At 63.4% G+C, this 21,280-nt stretch overlaps 2 protein-coding genes and 4 non-coding genes across 8 annotated transcripts; 3 read left to right on the forward strand and 3 right to left on the reverse strand.

The window, feature by feature from the left end:
* Positions 1 to 48: 48 nt before the first annotated feature.
* On the reverse strand, positions 49 to 121 carry TRNAA-AGC (transfer RNA alanine (anticodon AGC)). The gene has a single exon. It is a non-coding gene; the product is annotated as a tRNA-Ala (tRNA).
* A 301-nt stretch (positions 122 to 422) lies between these two features.
* On the reverse strand, positions 423 to 5,681 carry TMEM214 (transmembrane protein 214). Of its 3 annotated transcripts, XM_065730609.1 has the most exons (16): positions 5,354 to 5,681; positions 4,756 to 4,906; positions 4,415 to 4,549; positions 3,960 to 4,042; positions 3,696 to 3,801; positions 3,309 to 3,390; positions 3,111 to 3,212; positions 2,508 to 2,649; positions 2,333 to 2,424; positions 2,159 to 2,207; positions 1,970 to 2,083; positions 1,755 to 1,872; positions 1,542 to 1,638; positions 1,116 to 1,284; positions 859 to 1,010; positions 423 to 705 (listed from the first exon to the last, which is right to left on the reverse strand). In XM_065730609.1, the coding sequence occupies exons 1-16, from the start codon at positions 5,648 to 5,650 to the stop codon at positions 579 to 581; spliced, it is 2,016 nt and encodes a 671-aa protein (XP_065586681.1). In that variant the 5' UTR covers positions 5,651 to 5,681; the 3' UTR covers positions 423 to 578. The 3 variants fall into 3 exon arrangements, with proteins under 3 accessions (XP_065586681.1, XP_065586683.1, XP_065586682.1); XM_065730611.1 differs by lacking the exons at positions 423 to 705; positions 859 to 1,010 and adding an exon at positions 1,360 to 1,463 and having other exon boundaries at positions 1,198 to 1,284; XM_065730610.1 differs by lacking the exons at positions 423 to 705; positions 859 to 1,010 and having other exon boundaries at positions 1,198 to 1,284; positions 1,360 to 1,638.
* A 355-nt stretch (positions 5,682 to 6,036) lies between these two features.
* On the forward strand, positions 6,037 to 6,200 carry LOC136045329 (U1 spliceosomal RNA). Its single transcript, XR_010621894.1, has one exon. It is a non-coding gene; the product is annotated as a U1 spliceosomal RNA (small nuclear RNA).
* Positions 6,201 to 7,147: 947 nt separating this feature from the next.
* Positions 7,148 to 7,311, reverse strand: LOC136045335 (U1 spliceosomal RNA). Its single transcript, XR_010621899.1, has one exon. It is a non-coding gene; the product is annotated as a U1 spliceosomal RNA (small nuclear RNA).
* A 704-nt stretch (positions 7,312 to 8,015) lies between these two features.
* On the forward strand, positions 8,016 to 8,179 carry LOC136045330 (U1 spliceosomal RNA). Its single transcript, XR_010621895.1, has one exon. It is a non-coding gene; the product is annotated as a U1 spliceosomal RNA (small nuclear RNA).
* Positions 8,180 to 8,449: 270 nt separating this feature from the next.
* On the forward strand, positions 8,450 to 21,266 carry CAD (carbamoyl-phosphate synthetase 2, aspartate transcarbamylase, and dihydroorotase). Its single transcript, XM_065730612.1, has 45 exons — positions 8,450 to 8,534; positions 8,629 to 8,768; positions 9,115 to 9,244; positions 9,476 to 9,618; positions 9,689 to 9,830; positions 10,188 to 10,359; positions 10,449 to 10,634; positions 10,703 to 10,812; positions 11,161 to 11,306; positions 11,395 to 11,526; positions 11,605 to 11,838; positions 11,935 to 12,156; positions 12,405 to 12,593; positions 12,686 to 12,810; positions 12,889 to 13,022; positions 13,096 to 13,208; positions 13,297 to 13,547; positions 13,618 to 13,864; positions 13,956 to 14,054; positions 14,157 to 14,381; positions 14,450 to 14,632; positions 14,704 to 14,922; positions 15,009 to 15,176; positions 15,242 to 15,424; positions 15,492 to 15,596; positions 15,667 to 15,915; positions 16,026 to 16,107; positions 16,262 to 16,428; positions 16,513 to 16,677; positions 16,757 to 16,888; positions 16,968 to 17,169; positions 17,240 to 17,430; positions 17,494 to 17,634; positions 17,738 to 17,833; positions 17,907 to 18,048; positions 18,155 to 18,202; positions 18,570 to 18,614; positions 18,682 to 18,836; positions 18,907 to 18,981; positions 19,047 to 19,259; positions 20,036 to 20,161; positions 20,257 to 20,412; positions 20,480 to 20,581; positions 20,660 to 20,754; positions 21,139 to 21,266. The coding sequence occupies exons 1-45, from the start codon at positions 8,450 to 8,452 to the stop codon at positions 21,239 to 21,241; spliced, it is 6,768 nt and encodes a 2,255-aa protein (XP_065586684.1). The 3' UTR covers positions 21,242 to 21,266.
* The last annotated feature ends 14 nt before the right edge of the window (positions 21,267 to 21,280 follow it).

Here is a 21,280-nt window from a genome sequence, read left to right on the forward strand (position 1 = left end):
AACACGCGTGCGTACGCCGGGGCGCATACGTACGGCTGCAACAAAAACTGGAGGATGCGGGCATCGATCCCGCTACCTCTCGCATGCTAAGCGAGCGCTCTACCATTTGAGCTAATCCCCCGCGCTGCTAGTCGTGTTTCACACTACCGCCCTTATCCCTGCGCTGCAGCGGATCGGGCACATCGCACGCAGTCCCACCTGCCCTTCATTCTCTGCGCCGCCCCCAGCAGCCCTAGGAAACAGAATGGGACAGCGAGCGCGGTCCCAGTGGCACTGATCTATGCCTCCATCAAATCCCTCTCTGTCTTTCCCCTTCAACCACCCCTCCATTCCCTCCCATCCCCACCACAGCAGCCACATAGAACAAAGGCACACAGACACAGGAGTTGTAGAGCCCAGTCATTGCTCCATGTTATTGGGGGAAACACCCCAACATCGCTCACCCCACAGGATGGGGATACCCACTGACACCTGCCCGCGCGCCTCCAGGACCCCCACCGTGGCCCCAGAGGGACAGGAAGCAGTCCTGGGTGGCAGCAAGCAGCAGCTGCACCACCCCCCCCCACTCGAGGGGCAGCTCAATGTCCAGAAATCATGGCCAGGGCCCATTTCTTGAGGGCAAGGGTTGTGTTCCTCAGGTAGATCCAGGAGGAATAGGTAAAGCTGCTCAGGTGCTCCCTCATGCAGTCCCACGACACTTCTCCACTGCCGGAGGGAGCAGAATGGTTACACGTGAGGCAGCACCTTAGCCACAGAAGACAGTACTCCCCACCCCCCCGGTAAGAGGTGGGCTGCAACCACACAGCCCTGTGCCCCAGTGCACCCAGCCCAGGAGCAGGACTGAAGGGCAGTGCTCACCTGCAGGCATTCACACAGTGCTCCCATCCCCGCTGCAGAGCAGCAGCCACGTGCTCCAGCAGCGGCAGCAGGCAGCTCCGCAGCAGGAAGAGCAGCAGCTCCCGCATGCACTCAGCCACGTGCAGAACAGCATCGGGGACCCGGGACTGGAGCTGTGGGGAGAGAGAGGAGGTCAAAGGCTCAGATGGGGCCTCGGAGCACAGCAGCCCCACCCTCCCTCCACCCCAGGGACACTGCTCATCCTCTCCCATCCTCACCCATTCCAGCAGCCAGGGCAGCCGTTCCCCGAGCCAGGAGAAGTAGGTGGAGCACTGCTTGCTGATGTGCAGGGCCAGCTCGGCCGCCTTCGCCCAGAGTGGCTGCAGTGTGGGCTGCACGAGAGCCACGGCATGGGAGCAGCAGGCGGGCAGCGTCCTCTCCAGCCACCTGCAAGGGAACGCAGGCTGAGGCCGCGCCGGGCGCGCCGGCACCGACGGCAAAGCCACGGGAGCACACGTGTACCTGGAGACCGCTGCCGCAGCCAAGGGAACGGGAGAACTCAAGAGCTGAGCAGAAAAGCACTTCCAGGAGCACCCGGGGAACGCTTCCCGAGCAAAAAGGGCTCCCTACAGAAATCACTTGGTGCTGCGATAGCCACTTCACACCGCTCAGTCGCACCGCTGCCGAGCGCCGGGGACACTGACCTGTAGCCCTCCAGGGAGAAGTGGGCTGCCTTGTGCCAGGCGAGCTGCCAGGCGGGCAGGATGCCGGAGGAACGGAGCACGTGGGCAGAGATGGAGGCTGCAAGAAGAGACAGCCCCTGAGCACACTGTGGTGCCCATAGGCGGCCACAGCTCTGCCCCGTGTAGTTTCTCTCTGGGGCGGTTCAGAGGGAAGCTCCTGCTCCCTGGCCATACCCTGCAGAGAGCCATGTGTCTGGATATCGTGTATGAGAAAACCAGCAGTGAACACCAGGACGATGAGCAGCAGCCGGGACCAGGGGAAGCCCCGGCCCTTCATCTTCTGCAGCAGCAGCTGGGAAAGAACAGAACAGCCCCATCACACTGCGCCTGCAGCTCTGGTGGGGAGTGAGCAGCCCCAGCCTAGCACAGAGGCACCACCCCTCGCCTACCTTGCAGGCAGTGTCACATGCAGCCACGTCCTGCCGGCTGCCAGGTCCCTTCGCAACCAGCTCCTCATTGGTCACCTTGAAGGAGTGAACGGTCTCCTGCAGGGCCTGGCGTGCCTGGGGACAGCGGAGCTGCAGTGGTCAACAGGAGCTCAGCACTGGGCAACCCAGCCCCTTGTGGCTCACTCCTACCTTCCTGCTGCTGTTGTCCCAGGACTCCAGCAGATGGTTCAGGAGCAAGCTGTAAGGCAGAAGGGAAGCAGGACACAGCTGGCACTGAGCGGCAACGCATGTGCTCCCCAGTGCTGTGCCAAAGCAGCCAGGCTGGATGTGGCAAGAGCCTGGAGTGCTGCCCACTGCATCCACCTGGACTGGGATAGGTGCTTGGTATAGAGCTGCCTCCAGACGCTGAAGCTCAGCGGGTCCACGCTCAGGCACTGGTTCATGGAGGTGAGGAGCTGCAGGGAGAACCATACCAGCTGCCATCACAGCACCCACAGGATGTAGAGACCGGGCACCCCCAGCCCTAAACCCCACTCACCTCCTTCCTCATGGCAGGCGGACAGCTCGGCGTGGCACGGGACAGGAAGGAGGGGAAGTAAGTGTGCAGCGTTGTCTCCGGCCTTGCTCCCAGTGCCAGCACCTTCAAGCGTGGGTACAGCCGCCGCAGCTGCTCCTGCAGGCTGGGAGAGGTGCTGCCTGTAGCCTCTGGCCCCATCCCCACACTGCCCCCCCATGTGCTCCCCACAGCATGACTCGTCTGAGCTGTCCCAGAATGTGACAGAACAGTGCAACATTCCCATCTCACCCTGCACTGAGTGGGAGCTCAGACTCAACCAGCTCCAGGAGCACCTGACACACTGAATGCTGCAGAAGCACTGAGGGTTGGCTGGGGACAGTCAGCTCCACCACGTGCAGTTAGCTGCCAGCTCCTCCCTCCCCGGTGCCAATGATTTTCTCCCACCTCCTGATTTTCCCACTACCATCTCACACCCATTCCACCCAGTCTTGCTCTGTCTCCCCCAGAGGCACTGGGAGCTACATGTCCCACACAGCCCCACTACAATATGGACAAGCAATGGCATTGGGATGCTGTCCCCACACTGCGCAGGGCTCTGCACGTCTCTGGGTGGCACAGCCCTACCTCGGTGACAGCGAATTGTTGGGCATGAAGGCAAAGTCCAGGAGGGGAAAGAAATCCTTGGGTCCAATCATGCCAAAGCCTTTTGTCAGATTTGGGTGCATCCTGCAAAGCAGAATGAACACATGCACGCTCCATGAGCAGAGCTGCAGCCCAGCAGGATCTGCCCTTGTCCAAACACAAACCCAAGGGGTAACTCACATCAGTAGGCGGTCCAGGTAGGAGACAGCATATGGGGACAGTGCCTTGATGCCGAGCACAGGGAGCATCACACCGAGCCACACTGTGGAGAGAAGTATCAGCCCAGTACTGGCAGTGCCAGGACTGCAGCCAGTGTGAGAGCCGGGTGTGCTCCGCTGTCAGCAATGGGCTCTGCTGGCTGAGCTCCAGCAGCAGGAAAATAATAAAGCACTTCTCAGTGTTTACAGTGGGGACACTGAATAGCTCTGTGTGTTTACACATCTATAAACATGCTCCCTCCACAATGGCAGTAGCAGCTAATGTTTGACGTATACGGCCAAGACACAGACAGCACGCAATGAGCCACTCCGGGCAGACAAAACCCCATCAGGCCACACGAGCTCTCACCTCTCAAGCCCTCAGCCAGGTCAGTGAAGCCAGCTTGCCCCAGCGCCCACAGGATGGTCAGGCACTTTGCTGGCCGGTTCTGGTGTGAACGCAGCAGCTCCAGGTACTGGGGAAGCAAGGAGGGGTGGCTCAGTGGGATGGCTGTCCATCTGTCCCACCCCAGCACTGCGCTGTGACGCTCGGGGACATGGCCACAGGGACTGGTGGAAGTGGGCAGAGCTGAACTGCCCAGGATCTCAGGTGGGCAGTGTGGATCCAGCTCACCTTGCTCAGGTTGGCAGTGGCAATTTTAGGCCGTTCCAGCAACATGGCCTGGATGCAGATCCTGTACCCGTGTAAGGATTCCCCTGGGACAGCAAAGGGATGAGGTTAAGCTTCTCCCCAGTAGTTGTCCACAGCCCCACTGCTGTGGATTCCTGTTGTCCCAGGAATGCTGCAGCTGCTCTGGACACCAGCTAAATGCCACTGGGCACTGGGATGGTGACCATGGTGACTCTGCCCCCAGAGTACCCTCAGGAAGTGTCTGCACCAAGTTCTCCACAACAGCACTGCAGGGCTCTCATCTTGCACCCACTGTGCCTGAACCAACAAGTCTGGCCCACAGCTTCCCTCCTCACCCCACACAGAAATGCCACTCTCAGCACAGGCGTGAGCAGCAAAAGCATTCCCACATCAGAGCTGCCACCAGCGCTGGGCTGTGCTGCAGAAAGCGCACTCACCATGGGTCTTGTCCAGCTCCTGCAGCATGGTGTAAATGCAATGATCAAAGAAGAGCTCCAGCACTCCAGAGGACTTTCCCAGCAGCGATCTGATGGTGTTTTTTAGCTCTTTACCCACCAGACAGTACGGATAATCTGCAGGTAATACAACAGATAAAGAGGCAGCTAACTAAAGAGGAACTCAGCGAGTGCAGATGATACAGGGTATGTCCACTGGGCGATGCATAAGAGAAAGACACAACAAGCCAGATGTCACAGCATCTACAAATGCTACATTATACTCCTGCAACACACAGCACTACAAAGGAGCCCTGGTGACCTCCCCCGTTGCAGCCACTGACCATGGGTGTGCTGGCTGAGTGCCGGGTCGCTCTTGGGTGCCTGCAGCTTGTAGTTGAGGCCACCAGCCAGGTCCTTCACCCAGACTGAGGGGTTCTCCGGGAACATGCTCTGGCTCTTGTCCAGCTCCTTCTGCAGGTCAGCCACGTTGAGCTGCGACGAGAGGCGGCTCTGAGATGTGTGGGGTCGGGGCTGCAACCCCTTTCCTGTCCCCATGCGCTGACTTCTGTGCTCCAAATGCCTTCACTTAAAGTTAAGGAAAGTCATGGGGGAACACAATCAGCGTGCTTATCACCTGCGCAGCCCTCGGGTGGGTGACACAGCTCAGCCTCAAGGAGCTGAGGCGCAGCGGGGCTCAACAGCTGCTCGTAGCTGTGCAGCCCAACTTCAGGGCAGCAGTGGGGTCACCGTCCCCAGGGGCAAACAGGGAACGCGGTCAGCGGGCACAGTGGGAGGTGAGATGGGGTCGGACTTGGGGATCTGAGCACTTCGGGAAACCTCCATCGGCAGTCGGACACGGCAGCGCAGTCCCAATGCTGGGGGTGCGGTTGGGCCGCCCCTCCCTCGCTGAAGCCATCCCCCACCCCCACCCCCACTCACTGCTTTCAGCGCCTCCTCCAGGGAGCGGAACCGCCCGGGCTTAGTGCCGCCATCCCCGGCCGCCTTCCGAGAGCCCTTCCCCGACTGCTGCCGCCGCTGCTGCTGCGGCTGCTGCGGTTCGGCCGCCGCCTCTCGGCCCCCGCGGCGCGGGGCGCGTTCAAAGCCGAGCTCGAAAAGGGTCTCGGTGGTGGCGATGGGCGCGGCGGGGGGATCCCGGGGCCGTCCCGCGGGGCGCCGCCCCCTGCGCACCACCTCCCAGCGGCCGCCACCCGCCGAGGCCGGGCCCGCCGCCGCCATCACCGCCCGAGGGAGCGGAGCGCACAGCACCGGGCCGCGCTCGCCGATTGGCTGAGCCCAGAGACACGTGACCCGCGCGCCGCTTGCCACGTCTGCGCCTTCCCCTCTGCTAAGTCACGTGGTGCGTGGAAGCTGACGCGACAGACGGACGCTACATAGGCGGGGATATGTAAATAAGGAAGCGCGAAACATGCCGGGAACGGCACGGCACGCTGACAACGTCCGGCCCGAAAGCACTCGGGGGCGCCACATAACCGCGGCGTGGGGCCCCGGCGGAGAGCGGAAGTAGGAGGGGGCGCGGGAATGGCGGGTGGTTGGTGCGCGGGACGCCGTGCGGTGCAGGCTGGTGTCGGGGCGTGGGGAGCGGGTCGGGGGCGGAGCAAAGCATACTTACCTGGCAGGGGAGACACCATGATCAGGCAGGTGGTTTTCCCAGGGCGAGGCTCATCCCCTGCACTCCGGGTGTGCTGACCCCTGCGATTTCCCCAAATGCGGGAAACTCGACTGCATAATTTGTGGTAGTGGGGGACTGCGTTCGCGCTCTCCCCTGGCTTTGCTGGTTCAAAAGCAGATTGAGTTCTAAAGCGTCCTATAAAACGGCCTCTGAATCCAACCTGCACTCCGCGGTCCGCGCTGCCCCACTCGCACAGCTCGCCGCTGAACAGCTCCTTCTGAAGTTCTTCCCGATACCGAACCCAACCTGCCCGGCACAGCTTGATGCCGTGTGCCCTCCTCCCGTCACTGTCACCAGTGAGAAGAGCCCAACCCCGCTCTCGCTGCAGTCGCCTCTCGGGTATTTGAAGAGATCAGGGGGGTCACCCCTCGGCCTCTTCCCCACACTGAGCAGCCCCGGCTCATTCAGTCGCTCCTCACAGGGCACGTTCTCCAGGCCCTTCCCCAGCCTTGCTGCCCTTCTCAGGACCTGCTCCAGCACCTCCACATCCTTTCTGTACTGAGGTGCCCCAAACTGAACACAGTACTCGAGGTGGGGCCTCAATTGGGGCCGAGTACAGGGGCAGGATTACTTCCCAAGCCCTGCTCAGCACCTTTCCTGATGCAGGACAGGATGCCGTTGGCCTTCTTGGCCACCCGGGCACGCTGCTGGCTCACGCTCAGCCAACTGCCCGTCAGCACACCGAGGTCTCTGTCCATCAGGCAGCTTTCCAGCCGCTCCTCCCGAAGCCTGTAGGGTGCCTGGGGGTGCTGCGACCGAAGAGCAGGACCCGACACTCGGCTCCATTGAAACTCACACAGTTTACCTCGGCCCATCGATCCAGTCTGCCCAGATCCCTCTGTAGCACGTTCTGCCCTCCGGCAAATCAGCGCTCCCTCCCAACTCGGCGCCGTCCACCAACTGACCGAGGGTGCACCGATCCCTCATCCAACCGCTGATGGAGGCGGTCAATAGGAGCGGCCCCGGTCCCGAGCCCTGGGGCGCACCGCTCGCATGCGCTGGACTGCATTGGATGCTACGATCTGTTATTGTACCAGCAAAGCCAGGGGAGAGCGCGAACGCAGTCCCCCACTACCACAAATTATGCAGTCGAGTTTCCCGCATTTGGGGAAATCGCAGGGGTCAGCACACCCGGAGTGCAGGGGATGAGCCTCGCCCTGGGAAAACCACCTGCCTGATCATGGTGTCTGCCCTGCCAGGTAAGTATGCTTTGCTCCACACCCGACCCGAACCGCACACCGCGATACCAGCCTGTACCGCACGGCGACCCGCGGCCCCAACAGTCAACCCACTCTCTCAGCCCCTCCTACTTCCGCGCTCTTCCACAACCCCGCACCGCGACCCACGCATGTTCCGCGGGTCTCCACGCACATTTCATCCCCGTGGCAGCCGCGCTCCCGGCATGCCGCGCGCAGGGCGATCTGCGTGCTGATCTGCATGGCCACGCCCCCTCAGCCAGACCTTCCCCGTCCGAGCGCTCTGCGCTCCGGGCCCCGACTCACAGCCGCCCCACAACCGCTGCGCGCGGAAACGCCACGGGGGGGCGGGGCGGGGCGGGGCGGGGTGGGGCGGGGCGGGAAGTGGGCCAGTGCCCTAGGGTGGAACGGCTGGGGCGTGGGAGCGCGGCTACGCACAGCAGCGCGCCGCTGGAGGGCTTGTGCGAGCAGGGATCGGTGTGGGCGGGGCCATGCAAATCAGCACGCAGATCGCCCCGCGCGCGGCACGCCAGGAGCGCGCTGCCACGGGGATGAAATGTGCGTGGAGCCCCGTGGGACGCGCGTGGGTCGCGGTGCGGGGCTCTGGAGGGGCGCGGAGCAGAACGGGGATCGGGGAATAAGTGGGGGCCGTGGGTCGCCGTGCGGTACAGGCTGGTGTCGGGATGTCCGATTCGGGTCTGGTGGAAAACAAAGCATACTTACCTGGCAGGGGAGACACCATGATCAGGCAGGTGGTTTTCCCAGGGCGAGGCTCATCCCCTGCACTCCGGGTGTGCTGACCCCTGCGATTTCCCCAAATGCGGGAAACTCGACTGCATAATTTGTGGTAGTGGGGGACTGCGTTCGCGCTCTCCCCTGGCTTTGCTGGTTCAAATATAGAATAAACTCACCGCGCCTTCTGCATCCCGCATCTCCCGTTTCCTTCCAAGCCCCCGCCGCGCCCCGCGCTGTTCCGTGTTATCCCATCCTTTGCCGCGCGCTGATTGGTCCCTCGCTCGAAGCTCCGCCTCCCCCCGTTTCTGGCCCCGCCCCCGCGCATCGCTCTCTAGGTGCTCCGGCCCCGCCCCTCCCGCACTCCTCGCGCTCCTTCGCTGCCGCTTCCCGCATTGCCCCGCACGTGGCACCGCCATGGGCCGCCTGGTGCTGCAGGACGGCTCCGTGCTGTGCGGCCGCGGCTTCGGGGCTACGGGCACGGCTGTTAGCGGGGAAGTGGGTGAGTGCGTCGTGGCCGGATGCGGGAGGGGTGCGTGATGCGCGGGGGCGGGGACGCGCGTGGATCCCCGCTCCGCGTTTTTTTCTCCCCGCAGTGTTTCAGACGGGCGTGGTGGGGTACCCCGAGGCGCTCACCGACCCCTCGTACGCGGCGCAGATCCTGGTGCTCACCTACCCGCTGGTGGGTAACTACGGCGTGCCCCGGGAGCGGCAGGGACCCTTCGGCCTCGGCACGGTGAGCGCGGGGCCCCCTGACTCTCAGGGCAGAGTCCTTCTCCCCCGCCCCTCTCTTCCCCCACGCTGCTCTCGGGTGGGAGTGCCCCGCGATGGGGCCTCAGATGGGGGCGGGACCGCTCTGTGCTGCGCCGTGGGGCTGCCCGTGACGTGGGTTTGCCTAGACTCACCTCCACGCGTGCGGTCGGTGTGTGGGGATGGGGGATGTGTGGGGAGCCCCGGCGTGGGATGAAGGTGCTGCTCCTGTGCTGTAGGGGCTCCCGTCCCATGGAGGTCCCTGGCCTAGGGGGTTTCCCCCAGCCCTGCCCCATGGCTTTTAGCCAGGCTTACATCCCCTCTCCCCGCAGTGGTTCGAGTCCAGCAAGATCCACGTGGCCGCGCTGGTGGTGGGCGAGTGCTCGGAGACCCCCAGCCACTGGAGCGCTGCCCAGTCCCTCGACCAATGGCTCAAGGAGCACAATGTCCCTGGGCTGGAAGGTGGGGCCAGGGGTCAGGGCTGTGGGTCAGTGCTGGGTGTGGGGTTGGGCATGGTGAGAGGGAGAATCAGGGATGGAGGTGGCCTCGGGGCTGGGGGCATCTGGGGGCAGTGGGTTTGGAGCAGAGCTAAGCTTGCACTGGGATCTGTGAGGCTGTGCTCTACGGGTGGGGGGGTGGGACGGGTTAAGGTACCATGGATCTGCGTGGCTCTGTGTCACCATCTGCCCATAGGGGTGGACACCCGCGCCCTCACCAAGAAGATCCGTGAGAAGGGCACGCTGCTGGGGAAGCTGCTGCCAGATGAGGTATCGGAGGAGAGCATCCCCTTCCAGGACCCGAACAAGCGACACTTGGTGCAGGAAGTGTCCCTGAAGGTATGAGGCAGCTGGTCCCAGGTTATGGTGGGGGGGCAGTGGGCTGGACCCCCACTCACCCTCTCCGCAGGAGCCATGTGTCTTTAACCCTGGTGGATCATTGCACATCACTGCTGTGGACTGTGGCCTGAAGCACAACCAGGTGCGCTGCCTCTGCGAGCGAGGGGCAGCTGTCACCGTGGTGCCCTGGGACCATCCTCTGGACCCCACAGGTAGGGGGGACTCTGGGGTTGGAGAGGGGGTTCTGGGGTTTGATCAGCGTTGTGGCCTTTGGGGAGCCTCATGCTGGGGGTCTCAGAAAGCCCCATCCTGCCCTAAGCTGGGGGGTTTGGGCATTGTGGTGTTCCTCTTACTGGGGTTAATAAGGGAGATGTGGTGTGGAGATGCACGCTGTGACTTAACATGGGGTATCAGCCATGGTGTGCTTTGAGCAGTGGGGTCAGAGACCCTGTGAGACCCCATCTAGGAGCTGTGAGGCTGCAGTCCCTGCTGTGACTCCTTCAAGTGGAGGGAGCCACGGGGTCTGCACCACAGTGCCCACCCTGACACTGCTTGCTGTCTGTGTGCAGACTTCGATGGGCTCTTCCTCAGCAATGGCCCCGGGGACCCGCGGCTGTGCCAGCAGACGGTGGCCAACCTGCGCGCCGTGCTGGCCGCCGAGCACCCCAAGCCCATCTTTGGGGTGTGCCTGGGCCACCAGCTGCTGGCCCTGGCCCTGGGCGCACGCACCTACAAGATGAAGTGAGCAGAATCCTAGCTCTTCTTGGGGGTGGGGGCAGTCTTGATGTCCAGTTGGTTGAGCGACGTTCTGTGCCCCATCCCTCCCTCAGGTATGGGAACCGAGGGCACAACCAGCCGTGTGTGCACGAGGACACGCGGCGCTGCTTCATCACGGCTCAGAACCACGGCTTTGCGGTGGAGGCGGGCAGCCTGCCCCCTGGATGGGCCCCGCTCTTCACCAACGCCAACGACGGCTCCAACGAGGGGATGGTGCACGAGCACAAACCCTTCTTCAGGTGGGCGCAGGGTCACCCTGGTGTGGGGCTGGGGACGTGGGGCTGGGTCTCACCCGGTCCCCCTGCAGTGTACAGTTCCACCCGGAGCACCGTGCCGGCCCCACAGACTTGGAGGGCCTCTTTGATGTCTTCGTGGAGGCAGTGAGGGACCTGCTGAGAGGGGACAGTGACAAAACAGGTGGGTATGGGGGAGATCTGAGCCGCCCAGGGTTGGGGGCAGAGCTGTATGTGGGGTGCTTAGGGCTCGGGTTGTGTGTGGGATTCTGTATTTGAGGTCCGGTGGTTGGGGGAGATACTTGGGGCTGGGGTTGGTGATTGCTCGGGGCCATGGTTGATGGGGCTTAGTGTTTTGGCAGATGCTTGGGGCCAGAGTTGGTGCTCAGGGTCTGGGCTGTGGTTGGTGCTCGGGTTGTACACGAGTGGCTATAGGGCTGTGATTGCAGGCTCAGCACTGGGTGCTGTACAGGGCTGTGGGGCTGTGCATGGCGCTGCAGCATCCCTGCCCCAACCCATCCCATCCCTGCAGTACGGCAGCGCCTGCGGGATCTTCTGGTGTACAGTGAGGTGCCGGCAGTGGGGCCGGAGGCGGCACGGCCCCGCAAGGTGCTGATCCTGGGCTCTGGCGGGCTCTCTATTGGGCAAGCGGGCGAATTTGACTACTCAGGGTCACAGGTGAGCATCCCGCAGAGAGCTGGGGTGAGCATGGGCCTCCACATATTGCTGTGACACCAATGCCCCCCTCCCTCCCCCCCTCCCCCAGGCCATCAAAGCACTGAAGGAGGAGAACATTCAGACAGTGCTCATCAACCCCAACATTGCCACAGTGCAGACCTCTAAAGGGCTGGCGGACAAGGTGTACTTCCTGCCCATCACCCCTGAGTACGTCACCCAGGTGAGTGCTGTGGGGGATGGTGGGGTACAGCAGCTGTGGGACCGCACCTCACTGCCCTGTTCCCTCCTCCCCGTGTAGGTGATCCGCAATGAGCGCCCTGATGGCGTGCTGCTGACCTTCGGTGGGCAGACAGCCCTCAACTGCGGTGTGGAGCTGACCAAGGGCGGCGTGCTGCAGCGGTACCGCGTGCGTGTGCTGGGCACCCCCGTCACCTCCATCGAGATGACGGAGGACCGCAAGGTCTTTGTGGAGAAGATGGAGGAGATCGGCGAGCACGTGGCCCCCAGCGAGGCCGCTGCTTCCCTGGAGCAGGTCTGGGGCTGCAGCATGGCGTGGGGAAGGATGGGGGGAGCCCCCAGGGGGTGCCCCATCCTTCACCCCCCCAAGCTCACTCTGTGCTCTCTGCAGGCGCAGGCAGCGGCTGAGCGGTTGGGGTACCCGGTGTTGGTGCGCTCGGCGTATGCTCTGGGGGGCCTGGGCTCCGGTTTTGCCTCCAACCGGGAGGAGCTGGCAGCCCTGGTGAGCCAGGCCTTCACCCACACGTCCCAGGTGTTGGTGGACAAGTCGCTGAAGGGCTGGAAGGAGATCGAGTACGAGGTGGTGCGCGACGCCTACAACAACTGTGTCACGGTACAGCAGCGGTGCTGGGGGGCAGTGGGAGCTCTTTAGGCCCTTTCCTTCTGCCAGCACAAGTGCTGTATGCTGGCACCAAGACCCTGGTGCCCTCTGTGGGAACAACGCTGCACTCATGGCGGTCCTGAGGAGCCCCAGTGGTCTCTGGGGCAGGGGAGGAGGTGGGGACCCCAGGGAGGCTGTCCTGGGGTGTAGTGGAATGGTGAGCACGGGTGATGGACCCTCCCAGTGCCTCTCTTCCCAAGGTGTGCAACATGGAGAACCTGGACCCGCTGGGCATCCACACGGGTGAGTCCATTGTGGTGGCACCCAGCCAGACGCTCAACGACACCGAGTACTTCATGCTGCGCCACACAGCCATCAAGGTGGTGCAGCACCTGGGCATCGTGGGCGAGTGCAACATCCAATTCGCCCTGAACCCCGAGTCGGAGCAGGTGGGCGCATTGTGCCCCCCATGTGCACCCCCCCTCATGGTGGTGGTAGCAGTGGGGCCTTATCTGTGCTCACGGTGCACCGCTCCTTGCAGTACTACATCATTGAGGTGAACGCACGGCTCTCCCGCAGCTCGGCGCTGGCCAGCAAGGCCACGGGCTACCCGCTGGCCTACGTGGCAGCCAAGCTGGCGCTGGGCATCCCACTGCCCGTCCTCAGGTATCAGGCTCGCTGTGGGGACACATCTCAGCCATTCTGTGTGCTCTATGCAGTGACGCTGTCCCACGTGTTCCGCAGGAACTCCGTCACCAACTCCACCACCGCCAACTTTGAGCCCAGCCTGGACTACTGCGTGGTGAAGATCCCGCGCTGGGACCTCAGCAAGTTCCTGCGTGTCAGCACCAAGATCGGCAGCTCCATGAAGAGCGTGGGTGAGCGCAGCGGGGCAGTGGGGCGCGGTGTGGGGCAGCCCGTGGGGCTCCGTCCGCTCACCACCTCCCACAGGGGAGGTGATGGCCATCGGCAGGAACTTCGAGGAGGCCTTCCAGAAGGCGCTGCGGATGGTGGATGAGAACTGCGTGGGCTTTGACCACACGGTGAAGCCGGCGTCGGACGTGGTGAGCGCCGGGGCTCAGCGTGGCACGTGGGTCAGGCGTGGGGGGCAGTGCCCCACTCACCCCTCAGCCCCCCCCTCTCCCCTCCCAGGAGCTGGAGACACCGACAGACAAGCGCATCTTCGTGCTGGCGGCTGCGTTGCGTGCCGGGTATTCCATCGAGCGTCTCTACGAGCTGACCAAGATTGACCGCTGGTTCCTGCACAAGATGAAGAACATCACGGACCACGCAGCGCGGCTGGAGGCGTTCCGCGGCGAGCAGAGCACCATGCCACCATCTGTGCTGCGCCGCGCTAAGCAGCTCGGCTTCTCCGACAAGCAGGTGGCCCTAGCCGTGCTCAGGTGAGCTTTGGGGGCGGCCCCCACCCTGCTGCTGCTGCCCCACGGCCAGCACTCACCCTGCCCCACGCAGCACCGAGCTGGCTGTGCGGAAGATGCGGCGCGACCTGGGCATCCTGCCGGTGGTGAAGCAGATCGACACGGTGGCGGCCGAGTGGCCGGCGCAGACCAACTACCTCTACCTGACCTACAATGGCGCCGAGCATGACCTGCCCTTCCGCCAGCCCCACGTCATGGTCATCGGCTCCGGCGTCTACCGCATCGGCAGCTCCGTCGAGTTCGATTGGTGCGCTGTGGGCTGCATCCAGGAGCTGCGCAAGGTGGGCCGGGATCGGAGGGAATGATGCAGGGATTTGGGGCGGAGTGGATTCAGGGGTGTCACTGACCTCACCGTGTTGCTTGGCCCCACAGATGGGCTTCAAGACCATCATGGTGAATTACAACCCTGAGACCGTGAGCACTGACTATGACATGTGCGATCGCCTCTACTTCGATGAGATCTCCTTCGAGGTGAGCGGGTGGGGGCTGTGTGCCACTGGGCAAGGAGTCCTGGCAGCTGCCCCAAAGAGATGGCGGCCGTGCCAACCCCTCCCAGCTGTCCCTGTGCCGCAGGTGGTGATGGACATCTACGAGCTGGAGAACCCCGAGGGCGTGATCCTGTCGATGGGCGGCCAGCTGCCCAACAACATCGCCATGGCGCTGCACCGGCAGCAGTGCCGCATCCTGGGCACCTCCCCCGAGGCCATTGACTCAGCTGAGAACCGCTTCAAGTTCTCACGCATGCTGGACACCATTGGCATCAGCCAGCCGCTCTGGAAAGAGCTCTCTGACACGGAGGTGGGTGCGGGGCTGCCCGGGGCTGTGTCCCCCACCTACTGCCCACTGAGCTGTGCGTCTCCCCACAGTCAGCCAAGCACTTCTGCTGCAAGGTGGGTTACCCCTGCGTGGTGCGGCCCTCCTATGTGCTGAGCGGAGCCGCCATGAACGTCGCCTACTCAGACAGCGACCTGGAGAAGTTCCTCAGCAACGCCGTGGCCGTGTCCAAGGAGCAGCCCGTTGTCATCTCCAAGTTCATCCAGGAGGCCAAGGTTTGGATGTGGCTCTTGTGCTGTGCCAGAGCTGTGCTGGATCGGGGTCGTGACCGTGTGCATGCTCACAGGAGATTGACGTGGACGCGGTGGCCTGTGACGGCGTGGTGGTGGCCATCGCCATCTCGGAGCACGTGGAGAACGCTGGAGTGCACTCGGGCGATGCCACGCTGGTGACCCCTCCTCAGGACATCACGCCCAAGACGCTGGAGCGCATCAAGGCCATCGTGCACGCCATCGGGCAGGAGCTGCAGGTCACAGGGCCCTTCAACCTGCAGCTCATCGCCAAGGTACTGGGCGGGGCAGAGCCACGCTGGGGGGTACTGGGAGCGCCCCGTGGCCTCAGGATGTGCCTCACACCATCTGCTCTCTGCAGGACGACCAGCTGAAGGTGATTGAGTGCAACGTGCGCGTGTCGCGCTCCTTCCCTTTCGTCTCCAAGACGCTGGGGGTGGACCTGGTGGCCCTGGCCAGCCAGGTGATCATGGGTGAGGACGTGCAACCCGTGGGGCTGATGACTGGCACGGGAATCGTCGGTGTCAAGGTGAGCGGGGTCCAGCAGTGGGGTGGGGGCTGCGTTGGGCGGCCGCTGACACCCTGTGCCCGCAGGTGCCCCAGTTCTCCTTCTCACGCCTGGCGGGTGCTGATGTGGTGCTGGGCGTGGAGATGACAAGCACGGGCGAGGTGGCGTGCTTCGGGGAGAACCGCTGCGAGGCGTACCTCAAGGCCATGCTCAGCACTGGCTTCAAGATCCCCAAGAAGAACATCCTGCTGACCATCGGCAGCTACAAGGTGCGCGGGGTGCTGGGTTTGGGTCGGGTGCCCTAAACACACTCTGACCCCTGCGGTGCTGTTGCAGAACAAGAGCGAGCTGCTGCCCACCGTGCGGACCCTGGAGAACCTTGGCTACAATCTGTATGCCAGCCTTGGCACTGCTGACTTCTACACTGAGCACGGCATCAAGGTGGGGGCTCAGGGTTTGGTGGGGAGGTGTGCGGTGCTAGCGCGGAGCGGTGATGGTGGCGTTGCCGCAGGTGATGGCGGTGGATTGGCACTTCGAGGAGGCGGACAGCACCGAAGCGGGTGCCCGTGAGACACAGCGCAGCATCCTGGACTACCTGGCAGAGAACCACTTTGAGATGGTCATCAACCTCTCCATGCGCAACTCTGGGGGCCGCCGGCTGTCCTCCTTCGTCACCAAGGGGTACCGCACGCGGCGCCTGGCCGTCGACTACTCCGTGCCGCTCATCATTGACATCAAGTGCACCAAGCTCTTTGTGGAGGTGGGACAGGCATGACATGGGGAGCCCCTCTGGGTGAGGCTGTGGGGTCTGGGCAGGCGTCCTCCTGGCCCTGCCTCGTGTGCCCAGCCTGATGACTGCTATGCCTGCAGGCACTGCGCCAGATTGGGGCCGCCCCGCCGCTCAAGATGCACGTGGACTGCATGACGTCCCAGAAGCTGATCCGCCTGCCAGGTTCGAGGGCTGGGGGTGATGTGGGGCCAGGGTTGTGCCCAGGGCAGCCCTGGAGTCAGATGTTCCACTGCACTTTATCCTCTCCGTGTCTGCCATATCCCCGTGCCCCAGCTGCTTCCCCAGTGCCCCCCATGCTGGTGCTCACTCCCCCCAGGGCTGATCGATGTCCACGTACACCTGCGTGAGCCGGGTGCCACACACAAGGAGGACTTCTCCTCGGGCACAGCAGCCGCCCTGGCCGGGGGTGTCACCATGGTGTGTGCCATGCCCAACACCAGCCCTGCCATCACCGATGCTGCCTCCTTCGCCCTGGCGCAGAAAGTGAGTGGGGGGCAGGCGTCGCCATGGGGCCAGCAGGACATCAGCCCCTGCCCTGCTGAGCCCACCATGTCCCCCTCCCCACAGCTGGCCGAGGCCGGGGCACGCTGTGACTTTGCCCTGTTCCTGGGCGCGTCAGCGGAGAACGCGGGCTCGCTGGGAGCACTGGCTGCAGCAGCAGCAGGGCTGAAGCTGTACCTCAACGACACCTTCTCCAGCCTGCGCATGGATGACGTGTCACTTTGGATGGAGGTGTGCTGCTGCTGGGTTGCTGGGGGCTGCAGGAGGGCCCTGTGCTGGTCCCAGCACCGGTCTCTTCGTGTCTTTGCAGCACTTCCAGCAGTGGCCGCAGCATCTTCCCATTGTGGCCCACGCAGAGGGGCAGACGGTGGCTGCTGTCCTGATGGTGGCACAGCTGCACCAGCGCCCTGTGCACATCTGCCACGTGGCACGCAAGGAGGAAGTGAGCAGAGGGTTGGGACCCCCCCCCGGCTGGTGGGGCGTGCTGAGGGGCTGCCCCTCACTGTGCTCCCCCCCCCCAGATCCTCCTCATCAAGGCAGCCAAGCAGAAGGGGATCCCAGTGACGTGCGAGGTGGCCCCACACCACCTCTTCCTGTGCCAAGATGACCTGAGGCGCCTCGGGGAGGGCTGTGGGGCCGTGCGCCCAGCACTGGGCACCTCCCAGGACCTGGAGGCCCTATGGGAGAACATGGACACTATCGACTGCTTCGCCACTGACCACGGTGAGCGCTGGGGGGCACAGGGTGGAGATGAGTGAGGCCAAGCATCGTGATGACATGCCCCACCCCGCAGCTCCCCACACTCTGGAGGAGAAGCAGGGCCCTAAGCCGCCCCCTGGCTTCCCTGGGCTGGAGACCATGCTGCCTCTGCTGCTGACTGCTGTCTCTGAGGGGAGGCTGACTGTGGAGGACATTATCCTGCGTCTCTACGAGAACCCCCGCAAGATCTTTGGGTTGCCGGCCCAGGAGGACACCTATGTGGAGGTGGGTCACTGCCCCACCGCCCACCCCACAGCCAGCCCCAGGCTCTGACTGCTCTCTCTGCAGGTGGACTTGGAGCAGGAGTGGGTCATCCCTGAGCGCACCGCCTTCTCCAAGGCACAATGGACACCTTTTGAGGGCAGGAATGTGAAGGGGACAGTGCGCAGGGTGGTGCTGCGTGGGGAGGTCGCCTACATCGATGGGCAGGTGGGAACCGAGTGCTGCTCCCCCACCTCCAGGGATCTCCAAGCACCAACTTCCCTCAGCTAGGGGTCTCTGAGCACTGATCGCCCTCTGTCTGTGGCCGCAGGTCCTGGTTCCCCCCGGCTACGGGCAGGATGTGAGGAAGTGGCCCATGGGAGCTGTGCTGGCGCCGCTTGTGGCCCCCACCAAGGAGAGTGTGAAGGTAAAAAGGGGTGCATGGCTCCAGGGGGAGGCTGACAACCCCTGCCCTGCTGCAGCTCATCTTCTCTCTGCAGACCCCTGAGCGGCCCCGGCATGCAGCAGTGGGTGAGACGCTGCGCAGCCGAGCCTCCAGCCCACGCCGTGCTGGCCCCATGCCCGAAGGCCGCTTCCACCTCCCACCCCGCATCCACCGTGCCTCCGACCCCGGTCTGCCAGGTGAGGGGGAGCATGGCACGGCACAGGGGGGCAGAGAGCATGTGGCCGTGCGGGGGCCGTGTCGGGGCTGGGTGCCGTGCTGACCCTGCCCTTGTGTCCCGTTCAGCATTCCAGAGGCTGGGAGCTGCGCACCGCCCGGGCGCCCGAGGCACCGGTAATGTTGGGGGGGACTCACTCAGCCCCGCGTTATGGCACTATAACTGCAGCCAATGAGTGCAGCCCCCCCAGGTGCCGTGCCAGCCCCGGGCTCCTGTGCTGCCCCTGTGAGGGGCTGGGTCCTTGGGACGGGGCGCTGCGGTGCTCCCCTCCCACTCAGCCACAGCCTGCCCGGCACCTCAGGGCCCTGTGCCTCCCAGGATCAGGGCTGTGTCCCATTGGGTTGCGTGGGGTGCATGTGTGGCACAGCGCGGGGGCTTGACCCAGCTCATCTGGGGACAAGCATCGCTGTAGCGTCGTGTCTGCGGGGCTGGGGGTGCCAGGAGCGCTGCGCTCTTAACACTGCGTTCCCCTCTCGTGCTCAGCTGAGGACGCCCGGGAGAAGGCCGGCAGGAGGGCAGCAGAGGCAGGTGAGTACATGGGGCTGGGGGCTCCGCGTGCTTCCCGCGTGGGCTCACTGCGCTCCCGGTGTTGCAGATGGGATCGCCGCTCAGGACAGCCACCCGCACCTGCTGGGCCCCTTCCCACGCCAGGCATCCCCCCAAGGCTTGCCCCATTTCTCCATCTCGCTGATGCTGCACCCCCTGATCGGGCAGCACATCCTGTCGGTGCGGCAGTTCTCCAAGGATCAGGTGTGTGCCAGGTTGGCCGCAGTGGGCTCTCGGCGCTGGGCTCCCCCCACTGATCCGCGTGTCCCCACAGATGTCTCATCTCTTCAACGTGGCGCACATGCTGCGCATGCTGGTGCAGAAGGAGCGCAGTTTGGACATCCTCAAGGTGAGCAGGGAGCGAGCGCTGCGTGCCCCCACGCCGCGCCCCACGCCTGACACCACGTCCTGCAGGGCAAAGTGATGGCAGCGATGTTTTACGAGGCGAGCACGCGCACCAGCAGCTCCTTTGCGGCCGCCATGTGCCGGCTGGGCGGCTCCGTGGTGTCGTTCTGCGAGGCCACCTCCTCGGTGCAGAAGGGAGAGTCGCTGGCTGACTCCGTGCAGACCATGTGCTGCTATGCCGACGTCCTGGTGCTGCGGCACCCGCAGCCTGGCGCCGTGGAGGTGAGCGGGGGGCTGCGTCCTGCCACGTGGCAGTGCTCTGGTGCTATCGCTAACCCTAACCCTACTCTGACCCTTAAACTAACCCTAACCCTAAACAGAAATCTAATCCTCAACCTAACACTAACCTAAATCCTTATCCTAACACTTAACCCTTAACCTAACCCTACCCCTGTCCCTAAGCAGAAATCTAATCCTAAACCTAAACCTAACACTAACCCTAATCCCTACCCTAACCCTGACCCTAGCCCTAGACCTAACTATAACCCTAACCCTAACACTATCTCTAACCCTATCCTTTTCACTAACCCTGACCCTAATACTAACACTAACACTCAATCCTAACCCTAAATCTAATCATAAAACTAAAACAAACCCTTACCCTAACCCAAAACCTAACCCTAACCCTAGTACTAAACCTAACCTTTAACTTAACCCTATCCCTAACCCTAAAACTAACCTTAACCCTAACCTGAATCCTAAACCTAACCTGAATCCTAACCCTAACCCTGACCCGAAACCTAACCCTAATCTTAATACTAAACTTAACCTTACCCCTAGCCCTATCCGTAACGCTAAAATTAACCCAAACCTTAAACCTTACCCTAACCCTAGTACTAAACATAACCTTTACCCTAACCCTAAAACTAACCTTAACCCTAACCTGAATCTTTACCCTAACCCTAAACCTTACCCTAACCCTATTCCTATGCCTTACCCTAACCCTAACCTAGTCAGGTGCGTGTTGGGGTTTCAATGTCGGCCCGCTGTGTTCCCAGCTGGCCGCCACGCACTGCCGCAAGCCCGTGATCAACGCCGGAGACGGGGTGGGCGAGCACCCAACGCAGGCACTGCTGGACATCTTCACCATCCGTGAGGAGCTGGGCACGGTCAACGGGATGACGGTGAGCTGCTGCGTGCCGTGCCGTGGGGCGGTGGGGGCCGTGCCGTGGGGCGGTGGGGGCCATGCCGTGGGGCGTGCTGACCGCTCACCCCACAGATCACCATGGTGGGTGACCTGAAGCACGGGCGCACGGTGCACTCGCTGGCCCGCCTGCTCACGCAGTACCGCGTCCACCTGCGCTACGTCACGCCCCGCGGCCTCGGCATGCCGCCCGACATCACTGCCTTCGTGGCTTCCAAGGGCATCTCGCAGGTGAGGAGTGGGGCTGGGGCTGTGGGGCTGTGCCCACCCCATAGCCCCGCTGACTGTGCTGCCCCAGGAGGAGTTTGGGAGCATCGAGGAAGCGCTGCCTGACACCGATGTGCTCTACATGACCCGCATCCAGCGGGAGCGCTTCGAGAGCGCTGAGGAATACGAGGCTGTGAGTGCGGGCTGGGTGTAGGGCTGGGTGTAGGGCTGCCAGGGTCCCCACCCCTGGCTCAGGGCTGTGGCCCCGCAGTGCTTCGGGCAGTTCATCCTCACGCCCCACATCATGACGAGGGCCAAGGAGAAGATGGTGGTGATGCATCCCATGCCCCGCGTCAACGAGATCAGGTGGGGTTGGGGTGGGCAGTGTTGAGGGAGGGGAGGATGGGTAATGGGGGTGCAGGTGTGGGGTCCTGGTGCGGGGAGTGGGAAGGGAGAAAAGGGGACGAGGAGGGAAAAGGGGTCCTGGGGCAGGAGCTGCAGCTGCAACCAGGTGATGGGGTCCCTGGGGAGAGCTGGGATGGGTCCTGTCCCGGCAGGGTGGGAAATCAGTAAATGGGGACTGGGGAGGGGAGGTCGCATACACGTGGGGCGGAACATCGGGAGTGGGGCTTTGGAGGAGGGAAAATGGGTCCCTGTCCCGACCTCTTCACTGCCCGGGCCCTGAGGGGCGGTGCGGGAGGGTGGGGTGGGGTGGGGGGGGAAAGGACTTTACTGACGTCACTTCCGCAGCGTGGAGGTGGACTCGGACCCGCGCGCCGCGTACTTCCGGCAGGCCGAGCAGGGCATGTACGTGCGGATGGCGCTGCTGGCCACCGTGCTGGGCCGCTACTGACGTCAATAAAGTGTGACGGGGCGCCGCCTCGCCTCAGCC

The sequence above is a fragment of the Cyrtonyx montezumae genome, unplaced genomic scaffold (genome assembly GCF_038088225.1).
Source record: "Cyrtonyx montezumae isolate F1298 unplaced genomic scaffold, pur_monq_1.0 scaffold_13, whole genome shotgun sequence".
Taxonomy (NCBI): Eukaryota; Metazoa; Chordata; class Aves; order Galliformes; family Odontophoridae; genus Cyrtonyx; species Cyrtonyx montezumae.

What these genes read in the sequence shown, in the direction of transcription:
- TMEM214 (XM_065730609.1), bottom strand. Translation starts at nt 5,650, where the DNA reads ATGGCGGCGGCGGGCCCGGCCTCGGCGGGTGGCGGCCGCTGGGAGGTG. An exon ending in CCACTGCCAACCTGAGCAAG is followed by an intron (nt 3,802 to 3,959) that starts GTGAGCTGGATC and finishes TTGCTTCCCCAG; the next exon opens with TACCTGGAGCTGCTGCGTTC. An exon ending in GACACATGGCTCTCTGCAGG is followed by an intron (nt 1,639 to 1,754) that starts GTATGGCCAGGG and finishes CTCTTCTTGCAG; the next exon opens with CCTCCATCTCTGCCCACGTG.
- CAD (XM_065730612.1), top strand. Translation starts at nt 8,450, where the DNA reads ATGGGCCGCCTGGTGCTGCAGGACGGCTCCGTGCTGTGCGGCCGCGGC. An exon ending in AAGAGCTCTCTGACACGGAG is followed by an intron (nt 14,382 to 14,449) that starts GTGGGTGCGGGG and finishes GTCTCCCCACAG; the next exon opens with TCAGCCAAGCACTTCTGCTG. An exon ending in CCCGGGCGCCCGAGGCACCG is followed by an intron (nt 18,203 to 18,569) that starts GTAATGTTGGGG and finishes TCTCGTGCTCAG; the next exon opens with CTGAGGACGCCCGGGAGAAG.